Source organism: Passer domesticus, chromosome Z (genome assembly GCF_036417665.1).
Source record: "Passer domesticus isolate bPasDom1 chromosome Z, bPasDom1.hap1, whole genome shotgun sequence".
In the NCBI taxonomy this organism is placed as follows: Eukaryota; Metazoa; Chordata; class Aves; order Passeriformes; family Passeridae; genus Passer; species Passer domesticus.
Window position 1 is genome coordinate 26,765,184 of NC_087512.1, and position 21,099 is coordinate 26,786,282.

Sequence of the window (21,099 nt, forward strand, 5' to 3'; positions counted from 1 at the left end):
TTAACTGCTTAAGCATACAGTAGTCTTGGATATTTTTCAAGCTTTGGAAACATGGCAATGGCTCTGCCTAGGCAAGGCCTAAGTAGCATAGCAATGGATGTCGCAGGGAACGAAGTGCTTACAAAATTACATGTAATACCTACCTGACAATGATAAAAATCCTTGTCATTCTCAGTGCTGTCACTGAACACATTTGTGTAAAGCAGGTATATATGAACTCCTGGCAGGCCCTTACAGACCAATAAGCCCCATTCATACCGAGGGAAAAAAACCCCTTTGAATCCCCCTTCTAATGCATACTCATTCCCCTCCCCCAGTATGAAAAGTAGACCCATTGTCTTTTCTCAATACATTCAATACAATTCACTATTTAACTAACTTTGTGGGATCTGCTCCTTTAAAGTAGGCGTTAACAGATTCAGTAAGAGCTACTGCAACAGGCAAGGTGTCCTGGTTTCCAAGGCTGACAGGGCTGGGACCACGTGAAACACCTAGAATACATACAGTGTATAAATTTAATTTTCAAAAAGCTTAGTAGATTTCAGAATGGTTGACTACATCTGTAATTTTCACAAGAGTTTACACCAACATCACAGTCTCAACTGAGGTATTATTTGTAAAGTGCGTAGAAATAGATAAACATAGTACAGTACAATAGTACCACTAAAACGCTGCTCAGCAGCATAAGAACATAGGAATTACTATTGCTATGACATTATGTAAACAGACAGAAGGAAATACATGAGACAGAGGAACACTGCAGTAAAATAGCTACTGGTGGGGGTGAAGTCAACAGACCCAAAGCAAATTGACTAGAATGCTTTAAAAAAAATCCCTACTGTATGCTTTTTTGTATGGAAAAATGCATGATAAAACAGTCACAGAAATACAAGGAATTCACTTAGAGTAAAAATGAACTTAAATGCAAATTCATCAATATTACCCCACATAAGTGAACTGTTTAACATTCTTTTAACATTTTCAGCCAACAAACACTGCAATTCCCAAGCAGAAATTGTTGGACAAGTCTTCACTTGTTGCTCGTGCCAACACAACACAATTCCAATATAGAGCTATATCAACCAAGACCTCATGTGAAGGCTTTTTGAAATGTGCATACACAGTTTATATAAGAAGATTGTCATACGATTTCATTTTTCACAAATTTTCTACATGTGTATGTAATACAAAAGACACTACTGGAAGTTTTTTTTCTTAGTGCAGCAGTGTAGTAGATAGCATCTTATGTTTTTCGTATCATGAAGAAATTGTCTGTATCACATAGTATTACCTATCACAAAGGAGGAACAGTCTTTATCTTTTCATAAGCAAATTGAAAAATTTCTCTTTCATACCACAAAGCAGAGACAAAATGCTTCTGTCTAATATTGCCCATGGCAAACTAAACCTATTTACTCCAAGTGGCTGTCCCTTCTGAGCGCTTCCAGAAGTAAAAAGGAAGTTGGGACCTTGCTTTTCACAGAGCACCTAATATCTCATATTAGACCTTAAATGAAGAGATAAGCGAATGAAGTAGTGACAGAAAGACAGTCAAAGACAGGAGCTGGTCTAATTCTACTACCTCATACAATTACCTATACCTCTGCTACCTGTACAATTATCTATACCTCTATTACAATTTCTCACATAAGGTAGTAAAATGTTCAGAATGCTTCTCAGTGCCATGAAAACATTTGTGCAACACTTAGGCCTCCTTAGATCCAACAGATCTAGTCAAAAGTCTTGTAAACCAAAAATTCTTAAATGAAGTAATTATTATGATTCTGGCTAAAAAACACTGTTTATTCTTTTCTTTTTCAGTAGGTTGTTTTTCTTCATTCTTTCAGACAATACATGGATCAAGATTCCTAAGTTTTTTCTCTCCCTAAAAACTACCAACAAAAAGCTGTGTATGACAATCCAGGACACTGTGATTCTCAATAGTCTCAGGAATCCAGAAACCATTATTTCAAGAGGCAAATGTATGGTAAAACAATGACTTGTCAATTACTTGAAATTCTGTTTAGTGAAATACTGAACTGCAGAATTATTCTTCACTAAAACCAAATGTGTCCCTACAGTTGCTGAGCTGTTTTAATGTCTTTTTCTGCCAATTTAGTAAGGAAGAGCAAACAACTGTAAAGCAAACAGGATTAACTTGTATACAGGTCTATCAATTATTTTAAAATAATTTTACTTAAAGGCCCTATGTACATTTTTATAGCAATATTTAAAAAATTATGCACAGTAATGCAAACATATACTTTACATTCCTGTTGGTAAAAGAAAAATACTATTTGCTTGACTGAAAAGTGAAATTTATTAGAAAAAATAACACACTTTTAGCTCTTTTTCAGGGAACACCAAAGCAAATACATATGTATATATTTTTCTCTGAGAACTATTTGGGGAACTACAAATTATATCACTTATCTCTTTGCTCTGCTCCCACAGTTCATCATCCTTTGACTCAAAAATCTATGCATTCTCCTAGAAACCAATAAACTTAAAAAATAAATAAATTACTATACATTCAACAAGGCCCAGTGCTGGGTCCTGCCCTGGGGTCACAGCAACCCCAGGCAGTGGCACAGGCTGGGGCAGAGTGGCTGCAAAGCTGCCACAGGAAAAGGAGCTGGGGGTGCTGCTGACAGCGGCTGAACATGAGCCAGCAGGGCCCAGGTGGCCAAGAAGGCCAATGGCATCCTGGCCTGGACCAGCAATGGTGTGGCCAGCAGGAGCAGGGCAGGGATTGTTCCCTGTACTGGGCACTGGTGAGGCCACACCTTGAGTGTTGTGCTCAGTTTTGGGCCCCTCAATTCAAGGAAGACTTTTTGGTGCTGGAGCACATCCAGAGAAGGGGAATGGAGCAAGAAAAGTGTCTGGAGAGTAAGTCATATGAGAAACAGCTGAAGGAGCTCCAGACATTTTGCCTGGACAAAAGGAGAAATAAGGGGGGCCTTATCACTCTCTACAACTGCCTGAAAGAGGTAGGGGACAGTCTCTTCTCCCAGGCAATCAGCAACAGGAGAAGTGAAAATGGCCTCAAGCTGTGCCAGGGAAGATCCAGGCTGGATAACAGCAAGAATTTATTCACTTAGCATAGGCTAGCCAAGGAGTCACCATCCCTAGAGGTGTTCAAGAAATGACTGGAGTGCTTAGTGCTTTTGTTTAGTTGACAAGGTGGTGATCATTCAATGACTGGACTTGATGACCTCGGCAGTCTTTTCCCATCCTTCATGATTCTGTCATTCTATCATATGAAATGAATGTAACTGCTTGTCCTAATGCTGAAAGTCATAGTTTTGTTGCCTTGCTGTTGAGAGTACAATTCAATGCAATAACATTCAGCTTCAGGGTTTTCTATACCTGCTGTGAAGTATCAGACAGAAGGGAAGTGACAGAGATGCATGAAGGCATCCTAACTTCATCTCACGCTGCAGCCCAGATCAAGGCTCCAGGTCCATCACCTTTGGCAGTGATGGCAAACCTGGCTTAAATGCCCTGCCACCTCACCTGTCTCAGCCTGATCACCACTACTAGCTCCTGAGCTGCGTTGACAAAAGAGCTAGCAACATAACCATGCAAATGGTTGAATTGACACCTTCAAAGCGCAGACCAAAACTGCAGAACAAAAGACTCCATCATTGGTCATAAAAAGAACAGCTGAATAAAACTGATCAAATGGTTTTAGTTCAGTTTAGGAACAAAGATCCAGATAGTCTTAATACTGGCCAAACAGCTGTCATGACAATAAAATTTATTTTAAAAACTACTATCTTTATTATGTATGTCTTCTAAGATCCCTATTATATGTAAATATAGAAACATTATTACCTACTTGTGTTAGGAGAATTAAGATTGTCAAAATAAAAATATATTCACTTCACTTGAAAGAAAGTAGTAATGACAAACTGAAGAACCAAGGCAAACTTTCAGCTTGTTTATGGAGCAGGGAAGTCGACAGACAGAAGATAACATTATACATAAGTGGTTACATCAAGTTTTGGTCATTTCAGCAACATACAACTGGTTATGTACTTGAGATGTCAAGCACCTTGTATTTGCCAGATACCAGAAATATCTGGAGAAACTTGTTTAAAAAGAAATACAATTTTATTAGATGTAGTATATTAGGATGATTAGTTAAGACATAAATGTGCTTTGAGTACAATACCTGGCGGTGTCTCACAAAGCTTTTCAATTGTAGGAAGATTTCGAATCAAAAGATCATCGTCTATTACATTTAAATGAAACAAAACATTGCAAGAAAACAAAATATTTCAAGCAAAAATAGATGTTAAAAATTAATATTCAAAAATACTTTGCAAATTAAATTAAGGCAAAAGCATAAAAGAAGCACTCAATTACGCATGCCTTAAAGTTCACTTGGAAGAAGATAATCAGAGTCAATTCTCCGTTATTCAGAATAAATGGGGTAAGAGGAACACTGGATTGTGCAAAAGTCAAAAGAATACAGAATGTATGGCAAACTACTTCCTCATGCCCCAGAGTATTTCAGCTTTTTGTATTGCCCTTCCCGTTTTCCCAGGACTATTTAATTCATACAGTCAGTGCAGAGGGAACTGGCCTTATCTATTTTTCCTAGGCCACAATAATAACCACACTAAGCTTCACTGTCAGCACACACCTCCTTACCTCCTGCCTCACCTCATGATTTCACTCTGCCACTGTTTCCAACAACACACATACATTTCTCCCCAGAGCTGGGGCATATTGATGCTCTTGCCACCAATTTTTGGTTCCTCAACACCAGAGCTGAGACCTGAGGATGTGAGCCTGGATAGACTCTGGTAACCAAAATATTAGTTGTTTCTGTGATGCTTCTCAGCATTTGTGAAACTGGTGGACACTGAACTGTAAGAGCTGAGGTTGGGCAGAACATAGTAACTTTGCCTCTGCAGAGGGTGGAAACTACTCCACTGCAGAACTCCCACTAGGTTCTGCACAGAAGCTCTTCAAAGCTGCTGAGCCTGAGTGAGGAATCCTTGGCATCAATAACATTTGCAGATAACTGAATGATAACTTGACAACTTGATTTAACTTGTGACTAAAGGTGTAACTGTGTTCAGAAATTAAATAGTTCAATACTGCTAAATAAACAAGTTAAAATGTCTTAAGCCCTGCCCTTTCCAAACTAACAAAAAACCCCAACTATCTAAAAAAGCCCCAATGTCTCCTTTTGATTTATGACAATCAAATATCAAAACTGAAGGGCCTTCCTTTAAAAATAAGAGAAAACCGTCTCAAATTAGTGGTAATACATGAAGACTAATTTCCTTTTCATCTTAATCTTTCTTGTTTAATTGTTTGTTTTGCTTTTACTGCTTAGCTTATATTCTTAACTAACGTGTAGAAAAATAAGCATTAGAACATAAAAGAACTCAGTTCTGTGACCATTTGTATTCATTCAAATTTTTCAGCATCCCTAAGTATTTCTGCACCTACACAATAACATTTTCTGAACAAATGTATGATAACGTGTTGTACTTGATGGATATACAAGCATACCAAATAAGAATTCATGGAATGTTAATTGTGAATAGTATTTCCTTAAAGAACATGCCATAACTGGATCTATGGTCTAATCTAATTTAATCTACTTTCCCGTGTCTCAGTGTCATTTAGAAGCAGACATTGCAAAGAATGCTTGAAGTACCCGGACTCACTGAACAACTGTGAACTATGAAACAACTAACTCAAACAAATGTTTCTTGCAGCAGGTGCAGCCTAGTGGCTGAGTTGTCCTATTTCTCCAGTAAAATAAAATGGTTAATTAAACTTACCAACTGTAGGTGTGTTTGCTGCACTGAGGGAAGCAGAAGAGGATATAGAAGAAATGCTCTCTGCACGTGCCAAAGGAGCTGCTGGAGGTGGACTTGAGTTAGAGGTCAGTGGAGGGCTGAATGGCCTAGGCTGAACAAAAGAGATCACAAGAATATAACACAAAGTGGTTTTAAACCAATGAAAAAAATATTGTAAATAGAAAAGTTCTTATTTAATGTCCCAATCAGTTTCATAATGTTTCTTAATATAGTTTCTTTAATGTTTTATCTACCCTAGTTTTTAGTGTAAAACAGAGAACCTGCATTTTTAACTGGAGTGAACCCCACTATTTCATAGATTATAGGGATTTTTTGACAGAGTAGTCAAGTCTAATACATTTGCTTATGCAACAGCCTGTCAATAATAGAGTACAGTATCAGAAACTAAGAATACAGACCTGTGTGTGTGGCAAACAGATTTAGAGAGCTAAAGCAGAGCTACCAATGAACTGGAAGTGAGAGCAGCAGAGTGCAACTAAAATAGTTGTCACTGGAGTACAGGAGCAAGAGAGCAGTTATTGCAGCAGTTTCCAGCCAGGCTGTGCCTGGTGGGCTGCCGTGGCCAGGATAGCTCAGGAAGGCTCTCATAGCGTCCGAACTCCCTGGCACTTCCCAGCTGCAGGCAGCCTAAGCAAGCTTAAGTGATTTCAGCTCTTAGTGATTATCAGCTCTTTGTGATTTCAGATCTTTAGCTTGCTTGTGCTGCAGCAGACGCAGGGAGAGAGAGGAGAAGTGCTGTATAAGGTTCTGCTGGATTCTTTATTAGGGTCTTCTGCGAAGGTTCCCAGTGACAGCTCTTTTGCCAAACCAGGCAGAATTAGGGGTTTTTATACTGTACAGGGGTTCTGGAAATTATCCAATAGTAAGGGTCAGGGGAAAGAGACCTATAGGTTTACAGAGAGATAAGCAGGGTCCGAAAGGCAGAAGAGAGGGGCTTCTAAGGCCCAGTCATGATGACTTGGCATTTCCTAGCTCAGGCTTCTGACCTCCAAGGAGGCCTTGCAGACCATGGGCCTGCTACAAGGAGTGGCTGTAGGACCAGGGTTTTTTCAACCCAGAGAACAGAAGCCTAAGAAGAGATTTATTAGCAGGCTCCTACTAGGTAAAAAGAGGCACACAAAGAAGTCAGAGTCAGGCTCTTCTCTTGCAGAGATGCAAGAGCTACAGCAAAGAAATGCCAGCCAGACATTGGGAAAAAGTCCTTGCAACCTTTTGGTAAAATCCTGAGACAGGTTGCCAGATTGGTAAAATCTCCCACTCTGGAAATTTTCAAAACTCAGCATGGTCCTGAGCAACCTGGTAAAATTTTGACCTCAGCCCTTTTTTGAGCACATTGGCCTAAAGAAAAATCTCTTCCACTCTAAATCTCTAGATGGTTTTAGGGTACACTTAACTGTTAAGGTATTTAACTAGTGATCATGCTGGGGTTAACCTATCTGAAAGGTACTGAAACCCCTGAAGCATCATTTTTGCAGGATAACTGTAGAATCCCAGAAGATAAGGGGCTAATATGTATGTCTCAAACAACTGATAGCTGCATGACTGTAGAACCATCCAAGGGCTGTTGCTAATAACAGACAAACTGTTGATAATGACCAAGGGCTGTTGATACTGATCAAAAACTGCTGGTAATAATAAAGGATTGTTGGTACTAATAAACAAGAATTGCTGGTAATAATGATAGATCATTGTTAATAACCAAAGACTGTTGGTACTAACAGAGGAAGTGTGCTGTAATAACCAAGGATTGTTGGTAAAAACAAAGTGAAAAAGAACAAGATGTGGCTGGAGTAGGCAGCACTTTTCTGTCACATCTTGCTCTAGCTCCTGCAGATGAGCACCAGAACAGGTACAGCTCAAGTGCAGGAATGAGGCAGAGAAGTGGGAATGGACTGGGGGTAACAAGATCACCCAGGACCCCCAAAGTCCTCTGACTGAATTCCAGAAAGGTCTGAAAGAATGAACTGTGCATGATAACTAATTTGCATAGAAAACAATAAACTTAGCTCGAGGGTGTGGAAAACCAGTATTCCCAACAAGCCTAGGTGGTATCTCCAGGATACTTCATCAGCTGAATTGACACTGGAACCAGGATTGGTGATCTCTCTTTCTCCCTTTCTCTTCCTGTTTATTTAATATGTTCCTCTGTTTCTTCCTTTTTTATTCTACCTCTTTATCCAGAATCCACTGTCACGTGCATATATAGTAAGTCAGGGACCAACATACCAATTTCCATGTCAAGTGCATCATTTAATAATAAAGCTTTGTGAGTTTTGTGGACCCTCTGACTTTAGGCATTCCTTTCAACCACTAGCATTTGTGAATCTTGGGTGTTTCCTTTCCCCTAAGGGCAGGATGTCACAGTAACTTTATTCCCCCCATTTTATTGCACTTCTTGGCTTTGATAGAGACTAAAGGAGTTAACATGTAATGAAGACAACTGACAACCTTCTACTTGTATCCAGATAATAGTATATTTCAAAAGCAACAGTATAAAATTAAGGTAGCTTTGTTCAGGATCATACTTTATATTAGAACAGATAAATGACATGAAGAACAGATTCCTTGGGCTGAGAGCAATTACCACAATTCTGTATTGGAAAAAGAGATGAATTTCAAAACTAACTCTTTCCTGATCCTACAGAAAAGCAAAACAGTTTGAAAATATTCTGTCAGTTTTGTCAAAGCATAAGATGAGAACTTTGTTTTTACCAAGAATATGGTGAAAACATCTTGCTACTTTGAAAGACAAGAAGAGGATTTTACCACAGGAACATTCTTCCAAGTCAGGAAGTCAAGTGAAACCTGCAGAATACTAATATTTACAGAGGAAATTAGGCATGCCTAGTCTGATAGGCTATTTGGTTATTTGCATTCTTTAGCACATTCCTTATCGGCAGGTGAACCCACACTGCAGGTACATGCAGACAGTGTGCAACCTCTTGCCATTCTCATGGGCAGCTGCTGTGATCTACCACCTCCCTTTTCCACAAACCAGCACCATGTGCAGGGAGAAGTCACAACAGGGCTACTTCTGTCAATGTACAACTGAAAAATACCCTGCTCATTTCCCAGAGCTTTGGTGATACCCCTAAATCAAGGGAGGTTTGTTAATAACTTCAATAGTATTTTGGCCTTCATTATCAAATTACTGCTTTGCTCAATTGAAAACACTCAGCTAATGCAAAAATTATGTTTTGGATCTTAGTACTTGTGTTGATATTTATCGTAAACTATAACCATGCCTATTTGGCAATGTTGAAAACCTGCTTATGAGATTCCTTGAACATTGGCTAGAAAGTAACTCCACTGTAATAGAGTAAATGAATAGAGTATCTGAAATCAAGTCAAAATGGCAAACAAAAAAAAATAATAATCAATACGTACTATTTCATTAATCCCACTAAGCTTCCCTGTAGACAGCTTTGGTCTTGAAGCAGGTCTTGGAGGGGGTACAATGGTGCCCACAGAAAGAGGAGTGGTGGGCCTTGCTGAAAGAAAGCAAAGTTAAGAAAATATTAGAAAGATCACACTGAACATAATTAGTTATTTACTTGAGTAGAATATCTAGAAGTGATGTTTCTACTAGAGGTTCCTATTGTACAAGTGCCACGTTTAAAGAGTTAACACAAATCATAAGTGCTTTTAAAATAGTGCCATGTGATACCCTGAAAAGTGCATCTAAAAACAGCATTGTGGGCTTTCTTATTGCTCTCAAGTGATTTTATACCAACCACTCTTGGATGCTTGTATGTAAAAAGAATTGTTTTTGCAAACACAATTACTTAATCTTTGAGATCTCATTGCTGTCTGACATCCCACAAAAATAAATTCCCATTTCTAGAAAAGCAGCACTGCATAGTTAAGAAAAAGCAATGCTTTTAAATGAATAATTTGAATTTTCTTCTTATTTTAAGCTGAATATTTACTTCACTGTCCCAACTGGTATTAACAAGCAGTTTAGTACATTCTAAGTAAGAGGATGAGTTAATTTTAACATCAGTTGAACAATAATAAGAAAAATAAAAAATGAATCCAAAGCTTGCTTTTTGGAGTCAGTTATTAGCAAAGAGCAGTACAGAATGCATGCTTGGCATACCCTTATTTGTATGAGCACAAGAAGACACTAAACTATAGTCCAGTAGTGCTGAAGATGATGCAGAAGATATTTCAGTAGCAGTGCCAGTTTCTTCAATGAATAATTGTTCATGGCATATAGAGTTATTGAAAAGGTCACTTTGATCCTCAGAAGCACAGCTGTTGGAAGAATTCCCAAGCAAAGCAGAAGAGGCAAGGCAGGCATTTTCAGTTTTAAAATGCAATCTTTGGGGCTCCTTCTTGTCTGTGCTTGTGTGTCTAATTGTAAGAAGTTCATCAGCAAAGGATATCCACTGACTCTGAGACCGTGAAAAACAGGATAAAGTACTGGTACTCCCTGATGGCGCTGCTGTAACACCAGATTTGCACAAAGTGCTAATGGTAAAGCCTGGTGAGGATGGGCTTGTAGACCCAGAATCTGTCTGGTGTCCAAGCAAAGACTGAGATATTCTACACCCAGGCAAATCAGTGGTAGATGATGAGGAGCTCCTATTGTGCTCTGTTAGGGTAGCTGAAGGAAAAGGGAAGAATTGAAACTAGGACCAACAATGAAAAGATAAAATTTTCAATATTCAAAAAAGTATTTAATATCCACTGCACAAGGGCTACCAGCCAGCACGAAAAGTAACTGTTCTATTAAAGTAACTCCCCCAAGTCATAAATAGAAGACAGAAAAAAGCCAGTCACATATCATATGTACTTCATTCATACTGCCAACTATGTCCCTTTCCATTTTTCAGTACATTAAAAAAAATTATTGTGTGCATCTCCACTTAAGGCTCTATTTCTCAGAACTCTCCTTACTCCTTTGACTTCCTACCTGTTGTGATTTAATTTTTTCTCATCTTTGTCTTTTCTTTCCTGCATCCTATTCCATTTTTAGTTCCTCTCCACACCTTGCTGCTTTTAATTTCCTCCAAAGTTATTTAATCAAACCTATCCTCTTCCTTCCAAAGACTTTGATTCTCTTAGTCCTAGTATTTGTAATAGGAAGGTCCAACAGATTTGACTTTCAGGTGAATGAATGAAGACAATGGAGCCACAAGATTCAGTCTGATAGTTATTCTGTCTCTATCAATCTGTGTCTAGTGGGTAACAATATGGATGAGGCATCATCCACCTCAGTTTTTTTCCCCTCTCTCATCCTATAACCTTCTGACTGCTGAAAAAAGGAATTTTCCACAAGTATTCCCTGCACTTGCTGTTGCCTGTTGCTCTAGATGACAATAGAAGCAGAAAATGCAAGGTTAGTCAATTCTCAACATCTTGCAGATTGGCAGAGCTAGGAGCAACAGCAGTGACAACCCAAAATCCAAAAAAGAAACACATTTAAAAGTTCAGATCAAAAGTACAATTGTCCTCTCTACAGTGGCACTTTTGCCATAAACAAATACATTCTCCAAGTCCACCTAGACATTAAGAATTTTAACACAGCTTTCCTTTTCAAGCAGATATTTTAACTACCATTCAAAGGCTTTAATATACTACTACAAATCCTATTTAAAAACAATGTGGACATGTTAAGAACTATTTTAAAAATACATATGGATGAAAATAAGGAAGATAAATAATAGAAGCATTTTGAAAATATCAAGAGCTAGCTAAAAAATGTCTGTTGTGTTTGTTCAAGATAACAAAGATAGTTGAAACTTCTAATAAAGTGAGATTATTCATGGATGACCAAAGATTACTTCTGTGCTGCATAAAGCACTGTCTGCTCAAATACCAAGGTAGTTTAAGTGTTCAATGATTAACATGGTTATAAACCAATAGTTAAACAAATGTTTAAACCATAAGGGACATATACTGTATTCCACACAACTAATGTATGTAATTTAAGTTTGGGATTAAGATTTTCAAAAACCTTAAGCACCAGCTTATTACAAACCTTCAAGTTGAAGATAAAAATTGATTTTGAGGCAAATACCATCTGATAAGTATTTTAAAAAAGTTTTAAAACTTACTTGCAAGTTAGCAAGCATTAGAACTCAATTTAAACAACATGACCTTCATTGATCCAGGCTTTTTTTTTACTCCAAATGTATTAGAAATTTGTTATACTTTGAAACATTTACTTTCTACCTAATTCTACAGATGATTGCACAAATGTAAATATCTTAGTTAACTTTTAGCACAACAGTCCTTGAAAGAATGATTTATCAGATAAAGTTTGCCAATGCACAGATGTATCTAAACTTGATTTATGCCCACAAGACCCTCTATTGCACCAGTTTCAATGAACTGCAGGGCTCTGTGTATAAGCCTTATGGGTATGACCAGGGTAGATGACTCCGTGCCAGATAGAGCTACAGAGGATATTATGGATCTCTGTCATTACTCATCAGCCAGAGACTACTTTCTCCACAGTTCTGCTGCCAGCAGGAACTGTAAGATGACTTCCTAACCTGCTTTCACTTCTCATCCAGGCACAGCAATGAACACCTGAATACAGCTACAACCACCAGCACAAGAAGTTCAGTATCCTCTGCCTTTCTCTGCAGAATCCAATACAAGACCGAAGTTATCAAAACAGAGTATTCTAAGAAAGCACCATTTCTTTTCAGAGTATTCCAGTTATATATATCTCTCTAGAATTTATTCTTAAATGTGTTACCACATACATGGTGGATCCACTTGCCAGTACTAGTGACTGATTATGTAAGTCAGGATGAGAGAATTATAATGAATTATGTAAGCCAGATTTATTAAAACTGTAACCTTTAAGGAACATCAATTTGTTGTGAAAGACTAAGTTATTAAAATCTGAAGAGTTACAAAGCAATGTTGATTGCTGTTAAAAGAACATTACTTAAACCAAGAAATAACACCAGTTTTTCAGAATTCTCCTACTGATACATGTAATCCTCCTTATTGTTCTTCAATCTGCATGATCATGCACAGAAGAAAAACACTAGAAAACCATAATGAACAAAGAAATGAGAACCATTTTTGGAATACAAGTACTTAGTTTAAAAAAAAATAAATCAGCGAACACACTTCCTTTCTCAGGTCTGTAGAAGGAGGAAAGTGTCTACATTAAGAGAAAATGAAGGTGTTGGAGTAAAGGTGCATAGTAAGTAGACTGAAAAGAAGCATGGAACTTTTTTTTGCAAAGACCAGGTTTCAGGAAAGCTTGCCAGTGTCCTCCTACCAACAATAATATCCTGCAACCCAAAATTCCCAAACATGTGCTCCCTCCCTCCACCTCCTCCCATATGCTCCACACCATCATTTTCCTTGCAATATCCCTGCTTTCAGAATCTCAGTTTAATTCATGTCTCAGTCCTGTTATTTTTATCCATCTCCCCTTGGATTATGCCTTCACAACCCCTAACAGAATCATGCCTTCCTACAGGAAACAAGTTCCTCACAGCAAAGCTCTGCTCTTTGAACTACATAGCCCAGCCAACTTTCCTGGAAGGAAGAAATCCATCCCTATTCATTGTGTAAGCTCAGCTGATCTCACAGTTGCTGCAACAACCTCCATTTTATCTTCCAGCCTTATCAGCTGAAAAAAATTGATTACATTCTAGACGGTGAGCAATTATCCAGTAAGTGTGAGAAGGCAATAAAAAAAAGGCAGGAGCAAAACAGAATTTTTCTGAAGTGTCTAGCATTCCCTCTTCCTTCTTGCTCTCTAGCTTGAAAGCCTTATATGCTACCTTCTCATTTCTGTAATATTTGTAAGACAGTATACTGCTTTATAAAACTCTATAACTTATGCATAAAAGCACGTCCCCTTGGTAATAACTGAAAAAACAACACCAGAACACCCAGAAATATGGCAAACACCATCTCTACCACCAAATATTTTACCTGAGGAAGATGAGGATGCCAAAGAAGCTGAAGATGAAGATTCAAGAGAAGTGCTGAAGAGTGGATCCCATGCCAGGAAGTCACTGTTCCCCTTTCTATATTAAGAGTTAAAATTGAAATAGAAATGAAAGATTTATGCATTCATAAAAATCACAAAGTTCAGTAGTAGTTTCATAATATAATAATTACAATAATCACAGAACAGTTTGGCTTTGAAGGGATCTTTAAAAATTCTGTTCCAACCATGCTGACATCCACTAGACCAGGTTGTTTAAAGCCCCTACCAGACTGACCTGGAACATTTCCAGAGAAAGGGCATCCAGAACTTCTCTAGGCCACCTATTTCCATATCTCACTAGACCTCACAGTAAAGAATTTCCTCCATATATTTAATGTAAAACTACTCTGAGTTTAAAGCCACTCCTCCTAGTCCTATCACTACATAACTCTTGTAAAAAGTCCCTCAATAATATGATAAAGACTTTTTACAAATTAGTTTATATTAGTCTTTGCATCTAAAAAGAAAAGAATTAGTCAAAAGTTGCAGATCAAAGAACTGATTTACACATACGGAGACTGTCATAGCCAACACTTGGGTGAAAATTTGTGAGTGGACATACTCCATAATGTCAGTTAAATAACTGACTTACATCTTCAAATTCATTTATTTCAGCATATATACACATAAGCAATGTATGCAGATCAGTGTAAATCTGGGGTTTGCAATCTTAAACACTTTACCACGGAACACTCTTGGATAGAAACTATCTTATTTAAAAACTGTCTTATTCAAAAACATTGTGTAGCTATGTAATTATAAATACCAACTGAAATTGATCACAATAAATCAAATGTATTAGAATGTGTAAACAAATGAATGGAAATATCCATTGATACACTTAGGCTTACAATGCAATAGATGTACAACTTAAGACAGGACTCAGCTGTCATTTCCAATGAGTTTCCAAGTTTAGAAAAATAAGAACAAATTCCTGCAAAATAGGATTTGACAGAATTTTACATTTGAACTTACTCAGTAGCTGGAGCAGATAGTTTTGATTTTGTTGACTCTTCACCTAAGAAAACGATACCATATTATCACTAAAAGTGTGAAATATGAAATAAAAATTTCATTTTAATTATAAAAAGATACTTAATATTAGTGTTGGCAGTTCAAAAATTACTATTAAAATGGAAAAAATAAAATGTATCATATCTGATAAGTTTAGATATTCCTGAACTACGAGAAGACTACATAGACCAGTGCACTTCATTAGGAAGTATTGTTTGCTTGAAACTTCCTCCTTGAATTATACAATTTACATCAACACCGTTCTTTAGCAAATCTGGCCTGGGTTCCCATTGGCTAAAAAAAAAAAAAAAATCCAACCCTGAATAATAGAAGCTAATGCTCTATCCTCTATTTCAGTATTTTACATCATAAACATGGTGTGCCTTGCTGGATCATACTAAACTTGAGCAGGTGGAAGGGTTTCAGGAACTTGCACAGAAGTTTCTCCTTTGAGGCAACCCCTTTGGCATGTGGATGTGTTCCTCACTACTGTCAGATACAAGTTAATCTGGTCCCCACAACAGGTAACAGCCAAGTATATAGATAAGGAATAGTTATATAAAACTAACAAGAGAAACATTTTGTTCAATGTAAAACACAGACATTTAAGAAGTTTGTGTCTCCAACAATTAAAAAGGATATTTGTTTTCATTCTATGTTAAAAAAATAAGACTAAAAGATTCACACTTACTGGAGGAATTTTGATTCATTTGTGCCTGAAACAGGGAAAAAAAAAGGAGTAAGTTCTTCTACTGTGAAATAAACCACTTAACAGTCCCAGAGTTCTTATATCCACTCAACTTCCTATGAGGTATTTTGTTTTCAGTGCCAGGCAAAAACATAATGAACTTGCGGAAGACCACGGAACATGAACCTGGGCAGAGCATCCAGTGCACATCTGCCATACCAGCTTGAAAACGTAGGAATAAATACCGAAGAGCTGACAAAGGGAGCAGCATTTTTAAATCCCTTTACTGTCTGGGACAGAAAATTATACAGCCTATGTATTTATCACATGGTATAGATGAAACAAAACATTCCTCATGTTTTCCCAACAAGTCCCCTCACACACTAGACTTACTTAGTTTTAACTACAAATGCAAATAAAAAGCCATTCTCTACTTACAGGACTGTGCCTCTGCTTTCAAAATGTGGTGAGGGAAAAAAGAGAAAAAATATTATTTTAATATGTTATGTGCACTATTTTCCTTAAAATCAGAACCAGTCTTGCTCTGATCTGAATACTGTACTAGCATACCCTAATATTATTTATTAGTGGTATGCTAGTGGTGGTATAGAGGATTATTCCATGAATTGGCAGGATACATCAATAAAGCTGCACTGCAAATGTTAGATGTAGCCTCATTATACAATCTTTTTTAAAAGACCTGTATGTTATTGAAAATTAATTTTCAAATTATGTTCAAAGCTATGCTCAGCTAACCCTAAGATGTAACTGAATGTCTTATGGTGGCAAGAGCACAAACACAAGAACGGAATAATCAAGTGTCAAAGGAAAATTTAAATATGAGAAAAATACTTAATGCTATATTGCAATATCAAAGTGCAATCTATATATATTGGAATATGAAATGTACCAAAAAAGTGCATTAGAAAAAAGAATTACTGAACCTAGAATAAATTCTGAACATTTTAATATATGTTTACATTACAGTTTCTTTACCACTTTTCTACACATCAAAAATACAAGGAGCAACAGACTTACAGATATAGCTGGAGAAAGAGTGATGTTCCCTATGGATACTTTTAATTCATCCAAAGAAGGCATAGTGTATTGAGAGCTGTTATTTGGCTGGACCGGTTTTATTTCCACATGGAACCTCCTGGGTTCATCATCTTCAGAGTCAGACTCACTGGATGAATAGAAATGGTTCTCTTTGGTATGTTTGTCTCAGTTAAGGTGGAAATACCTCAAAGCCATCTGCTTAATCTACTTTACAATTCTGATTCAGAAAATGCTCATATTAAGTGACCTCTTTGTGCACTTACATACATTCACAGTCCAAAATGCACAATTCAGAGTTAAAATTTAGGGGTTTATTTCATTTATCTTCAGAATGATGATTCTGTTCAGAAAAACATGATGTCATATAACTGAAGAATGGCAATATCTGCATATAACTGAGTAACTGCATATTTGAAGGCATAAGGTTAAATTTAAGATACTAAAGCAGCAACACTTCTGCATGTAAAATTATAATTTGCAAGACTCCAACAGGGATTCTAACAGATGTATGAAAAATGTAGAAGTCTTTTAAATCAAACAAAGAAAAGCCTAGGTTTTTTGATAAGCAGTGAAATGCCCATGTATATGAAATACCTGTCCCTAACATAAACAGTGAAGGAAAGAGAAGGAGCCACCATTACTTGCTCCTTTTACAGTGTGACACTGAAAATTTTTTAAGAAAGGATGCCAGTTATACAGAAGACTGCACAGTAAACTGAACAATGTCAGCTGCTTAAAGTACTGTCATCTTTGGACATCTCAGAGCTCAAAATAAGGGAAATAAACAGCGCTTTATAAGCAAAGGAGCAGCACTGAAGAAAAGCTCTGAAAGGCCCAAGCTAAGTCTTAAAACCTCCATCTGTTTTGACAAGAAAAATTTGAAAATTTCCCTCTACAGAAAAGTTCTGTACTACCTGGAAGAAGTGTACATATTCTCTAAGTCACTTCTTCTAAGTTATTTTCACCTGAAAATATGACATACATTTGCACTAAATTCCTTCAAACTATTCCCTAACAAAGTTTTAAACCTGACATTCAAAATCCCTTTCAGCTCAAAGGATCTGAAACTTGTGGTGAGGAAAAAGCCAAGTATCTTCATCTTACATCTCTCTTCCTTCGAAATAAAGCAGTTACAGAAAAGTTTTCAAAGAAAAGTAATTCTAATTTCATCAAAAGATTTATTGTCTTGAATATTATCACTGACCTTCAAGATTAATTTCCTACAAATAAGACAGTTCTTGTAAAATGTTTCACCAACAGAGATTTAAATCAGACTTATTATGATTGACTGTCACAGTAAAACAATGTCGTCCAACAAATTATCTCATGAGTTCCCATCAACAAAATAAATTTCTAGAGGCTAAGGGAGGAAAAGAGAAAGGGAGGTGATAAGTTCCTGAAGATGGTCAAGATTTTCAGCAGCTGAAGTAGTATCACATGACAGATTTCAAATCATGGATATTTTTCACTGAATGTAGGCCTCTTCTTTTGTTTCACAACAAGAAAGAGATAATAAAAAATAGGATGTCCAAATGAATCATTCATCGTAAGCACAGATGTTGCTCACTTCTCTCTCACTTTCAGAAACACATGCAAAGCATAAAACAATACTCCCCTTAGAACTGGATAAAAGTCTGTCACTTTATATAATTTTTTAAAATAGAATATTACACCAACTGCTTTTATTGTTACAGGACTCTTCCATGTGGGCATTAGAGGAATATTCTGCAAAGGTGATGAAAACAAAGAAGTTATGATGATGACCTGGCCACTATAATGAGCTGTTAACTGCTTAAAAGTTTTTGCAATTTAAAGTAATGGTACAGCCTAAATTCACCTTTTATCTGAAGTACACAGAAAATTCAGTGAATACATTTCCAAAAATTAGCTATCTTACCAACATACCAAGCTTGCTTAGATTTATGGTAACTATTCCCAGCTCTTAAACAGAACTTTCCTCTGCGGCAGTAGGAAAAAAGTGGACAAGAATTTTCCTCCAGAGCAACAGGGGAACAGCAGAGAAAAATTTTCAGCCTCAATAAAGCAAGTCAGAACAAAATCTACTCTGTATATGAAAGCTAATAAGCTTTCAATATGAAGCTATTAAAAACACAGTAAAAGCTAAAAGCACCAACTGGAAACAGCATGTAGTGTAATGACTTCATTAAGTAACAGAAATTCTATTTCTACACTGCTGTAGTGCTACACTAGAATAAAAAAGTGAGGGCACAGGTATAGAACAGATAACCATACAATATGCTTTAAAAAGTTTGCAAACTTTATAAACTCTCTGAGAGCTTTTCATGGACAGAGATCTGCAATGGAATTTTGGATCTGCAATGGATCTGGCTATTTTTTTGCTTTTCGTTTTTACTGTCCTTTTTAAGTTCCCAAGAGATCTAATTTAATCTTTAACATTTGCACACATACATCCAAGAAAAAATTTCGTTCATTTTACAAAAGCTACGAATGTAGGAATACAAGGTTGCTACATAGGCATAAATGTCATTCATCTTCCTTAACTCTTTTGTCAGTACTTCCTCTTTCCAAAGAATTGTAGTAGCATCAAATAACTTGGCATAATAATAGTAAAAAGGATATCTTGTGTTGCTTCTGGTTTAATGCTGTATCCTTCATCATCTACATCAGGAAAGTTCTAAAAACAACAACAAAAATTATGCTATTGATAAATAACTAAAAAAACATGTCATTCTTACATCAGACTGAATTTTACATCACTGACAAACTGAAATTGCAACAACTCATGAAAGTGATTTTTATTCAACATTATTTCAATTATCTGAAGTTATGATTTGTCATTCAGAAGTTGTGTAACAAGGTATCTCAGCACAAAATGTAACAAAACAAGCTCTAAACTTCCTGAGAAATTGCCAGTGAAAACTGGCAAGTTTGAAATGCATTGGCTTTTACTAATCAATCACTACTTAATTACTAATTGTAATTACTAATTAGAGATTATTAATCAATTTTTCTACCAAAAAGGACAGAAATCAACATTATTTTAGCTTTAGTATTGAGTTAAATTAGGTTATAATTCTCTTGGCCCCAGGAAAATTTCCCAATTTTTACTGCTTTCAGCTAAGACACAAGATGCTCTGATGGTGCAGAGGCAAAACCTTTCCTAAGTACTAGTCAGTATTTAAGAATGCTAGCAAAAGCACTGCTTACAAATTCCACTTCCCCTAGCAAAAGCAGTGTGCCTATACTGTTACTTCAGAAAGGAATATCCATACCACAGGTGCTCAAAATTTTATTCCCAAGTTTTCCTTTACACATCTCCAACACTATCCTCAATCTTCAAAGCCAATAAGCATCTGGTAACTTAAGACAAGTTCTGTTTTTCTGTTCTTGCAGGCAATTAAACAGAAACTGAAAAGAATGATGTTAAAGTGACTTAGAATGCTCAGCTAAGCATACAGTTTCATTAAAATAACTTTGGGGCAGAGAGAAACAAGTCTCCAAAATAATCTAAACTTTAAAAATGCACAAAACCTCCATATCATATGTTACATATACAGGATAAGCATGGATACATAGATCTTTCTCCACTCAGAACCAAAAAAATCCACTCACAACTTTGAATGCATAGGCAGTGTATGTGAACTGCTTAACGTCTCAGTAAATTTATCACAAAAAACCACAACCAAGGTGTCTTCAAAATGCAGTGATTTCAGTAGTTACTAATATGTTATAAAAATTAGAATATGTAAATTTATAAAAGTAATTTATTCTAGTGTAACATCAGTATATTCTATCAGAAAGCAGGTACTGGCAAGCAATTTGACCAACAAATATGTATACACAATACAGACAAAACAAAATTTGTTAGAAGTCAAGGGATATAACAAAATGACTTATGCTGGTGGTTTCAAGTGGACAAGAAAGGAGCCTCATGACTTCAGATAAAATTTGAACACAAGTTTAAAGAGACTATCTTTGGCTTTGGAAGTACAGAACATAAACATTAAAATTATTCAAATGTAGTTAACCTTCTGTGTCTTTTACAGATGTGATGAGATGTCTGATAATTCACTAAGAAATTATCTCCTCTGTATAGCTCCCTAAATTTAGCACTTCTGAAATAAATGGAATTTACACACAGCTCAAACTTTCTGCTAAGAAAAATATAAGAAATACAGTCCTGTACAGATGTAAGACATACCAAATTAAATACCACATCAAACTAAGGCCAAAAATCAACATCAAAGCTCTCCATACTTAAAATACAGACCATATAGATGCAATTTCTTGAAATATTTGCAAGATCTAGACTTTACTGCTATGTGATTAATAAATAAATAAATAAATAAATAATTAACACAACAAAAAAGTAATAACAGTACAATCACACGGTCCAATACTTTAGCTCTACTTGCTCAAATCAGGGTTCTTAGCTACGCTTGACCTCAAGCTGACCTTGTTTATATAGCAAAAACCACTAACGAAACTTGACATCAAAGTAAACAGAACAAAAACATATAGCTACAGTGTAAGTTTAT

General features: G+C 36.4%; 1 protein-coding gene across 7 annotated transcripts in view; it reads right to left on the reverse strand.

The window, feature by feature from the left end:
- The window catches only part of FCHO2 (FCH and mu domain containing endocytic adaptor 2), an 82,862-nt gene that overhangs the window by 11,635 nt on the left and 50,128 nt on the right, over positions 1-21,099 (reverse strand). For 3 of the 7 annotated variants that reach the window (XM_064405189.1, XM_064405193.1, XM_064405194.1), the window contains 10 exons: positions 19,178-19,235; positions 16,559-16,734; positions 15,959-15,973; positions 15,524-15,548; positions 14,794-14,836; positions 13,761-13,855; positions 9,946-10,455; positions 9,234-9,337; positions 5,808-5,937; positions 380-491 (listed from right to left, as the gene is read on the reverse strand). In XM_064405189.1, coding sequence (XP_064261259.1) covers positions 380-491; positions 5,808-5,937; positions 9,234-9,337; positions 9,946-10,455; positions 13,761-13,855; positions 14,794-14,836; positions 15,524-15,548; positions 15,959-15,973; positions 16,559-16,734; positions 19,178-19,235 — 1,268 coding nt within the window. The remainder of the gene's footprint in view (positions 1-379; positions 492-5,807; positions 5,938-9,233; positions 9,338-9,945; positions 10,456-13,760; positions 13,856-14,793; positions 14,837-15,523; positions 15,549-15,958; positions 15,974-16,558; positions 16,735-19,177; positions 19,236-21,099) is intronic. The other 4 variants (XM_064405190.1, XM_064405191.1, XM_064405196.1 and 1 more) reach the window with 4 other exon arrangements.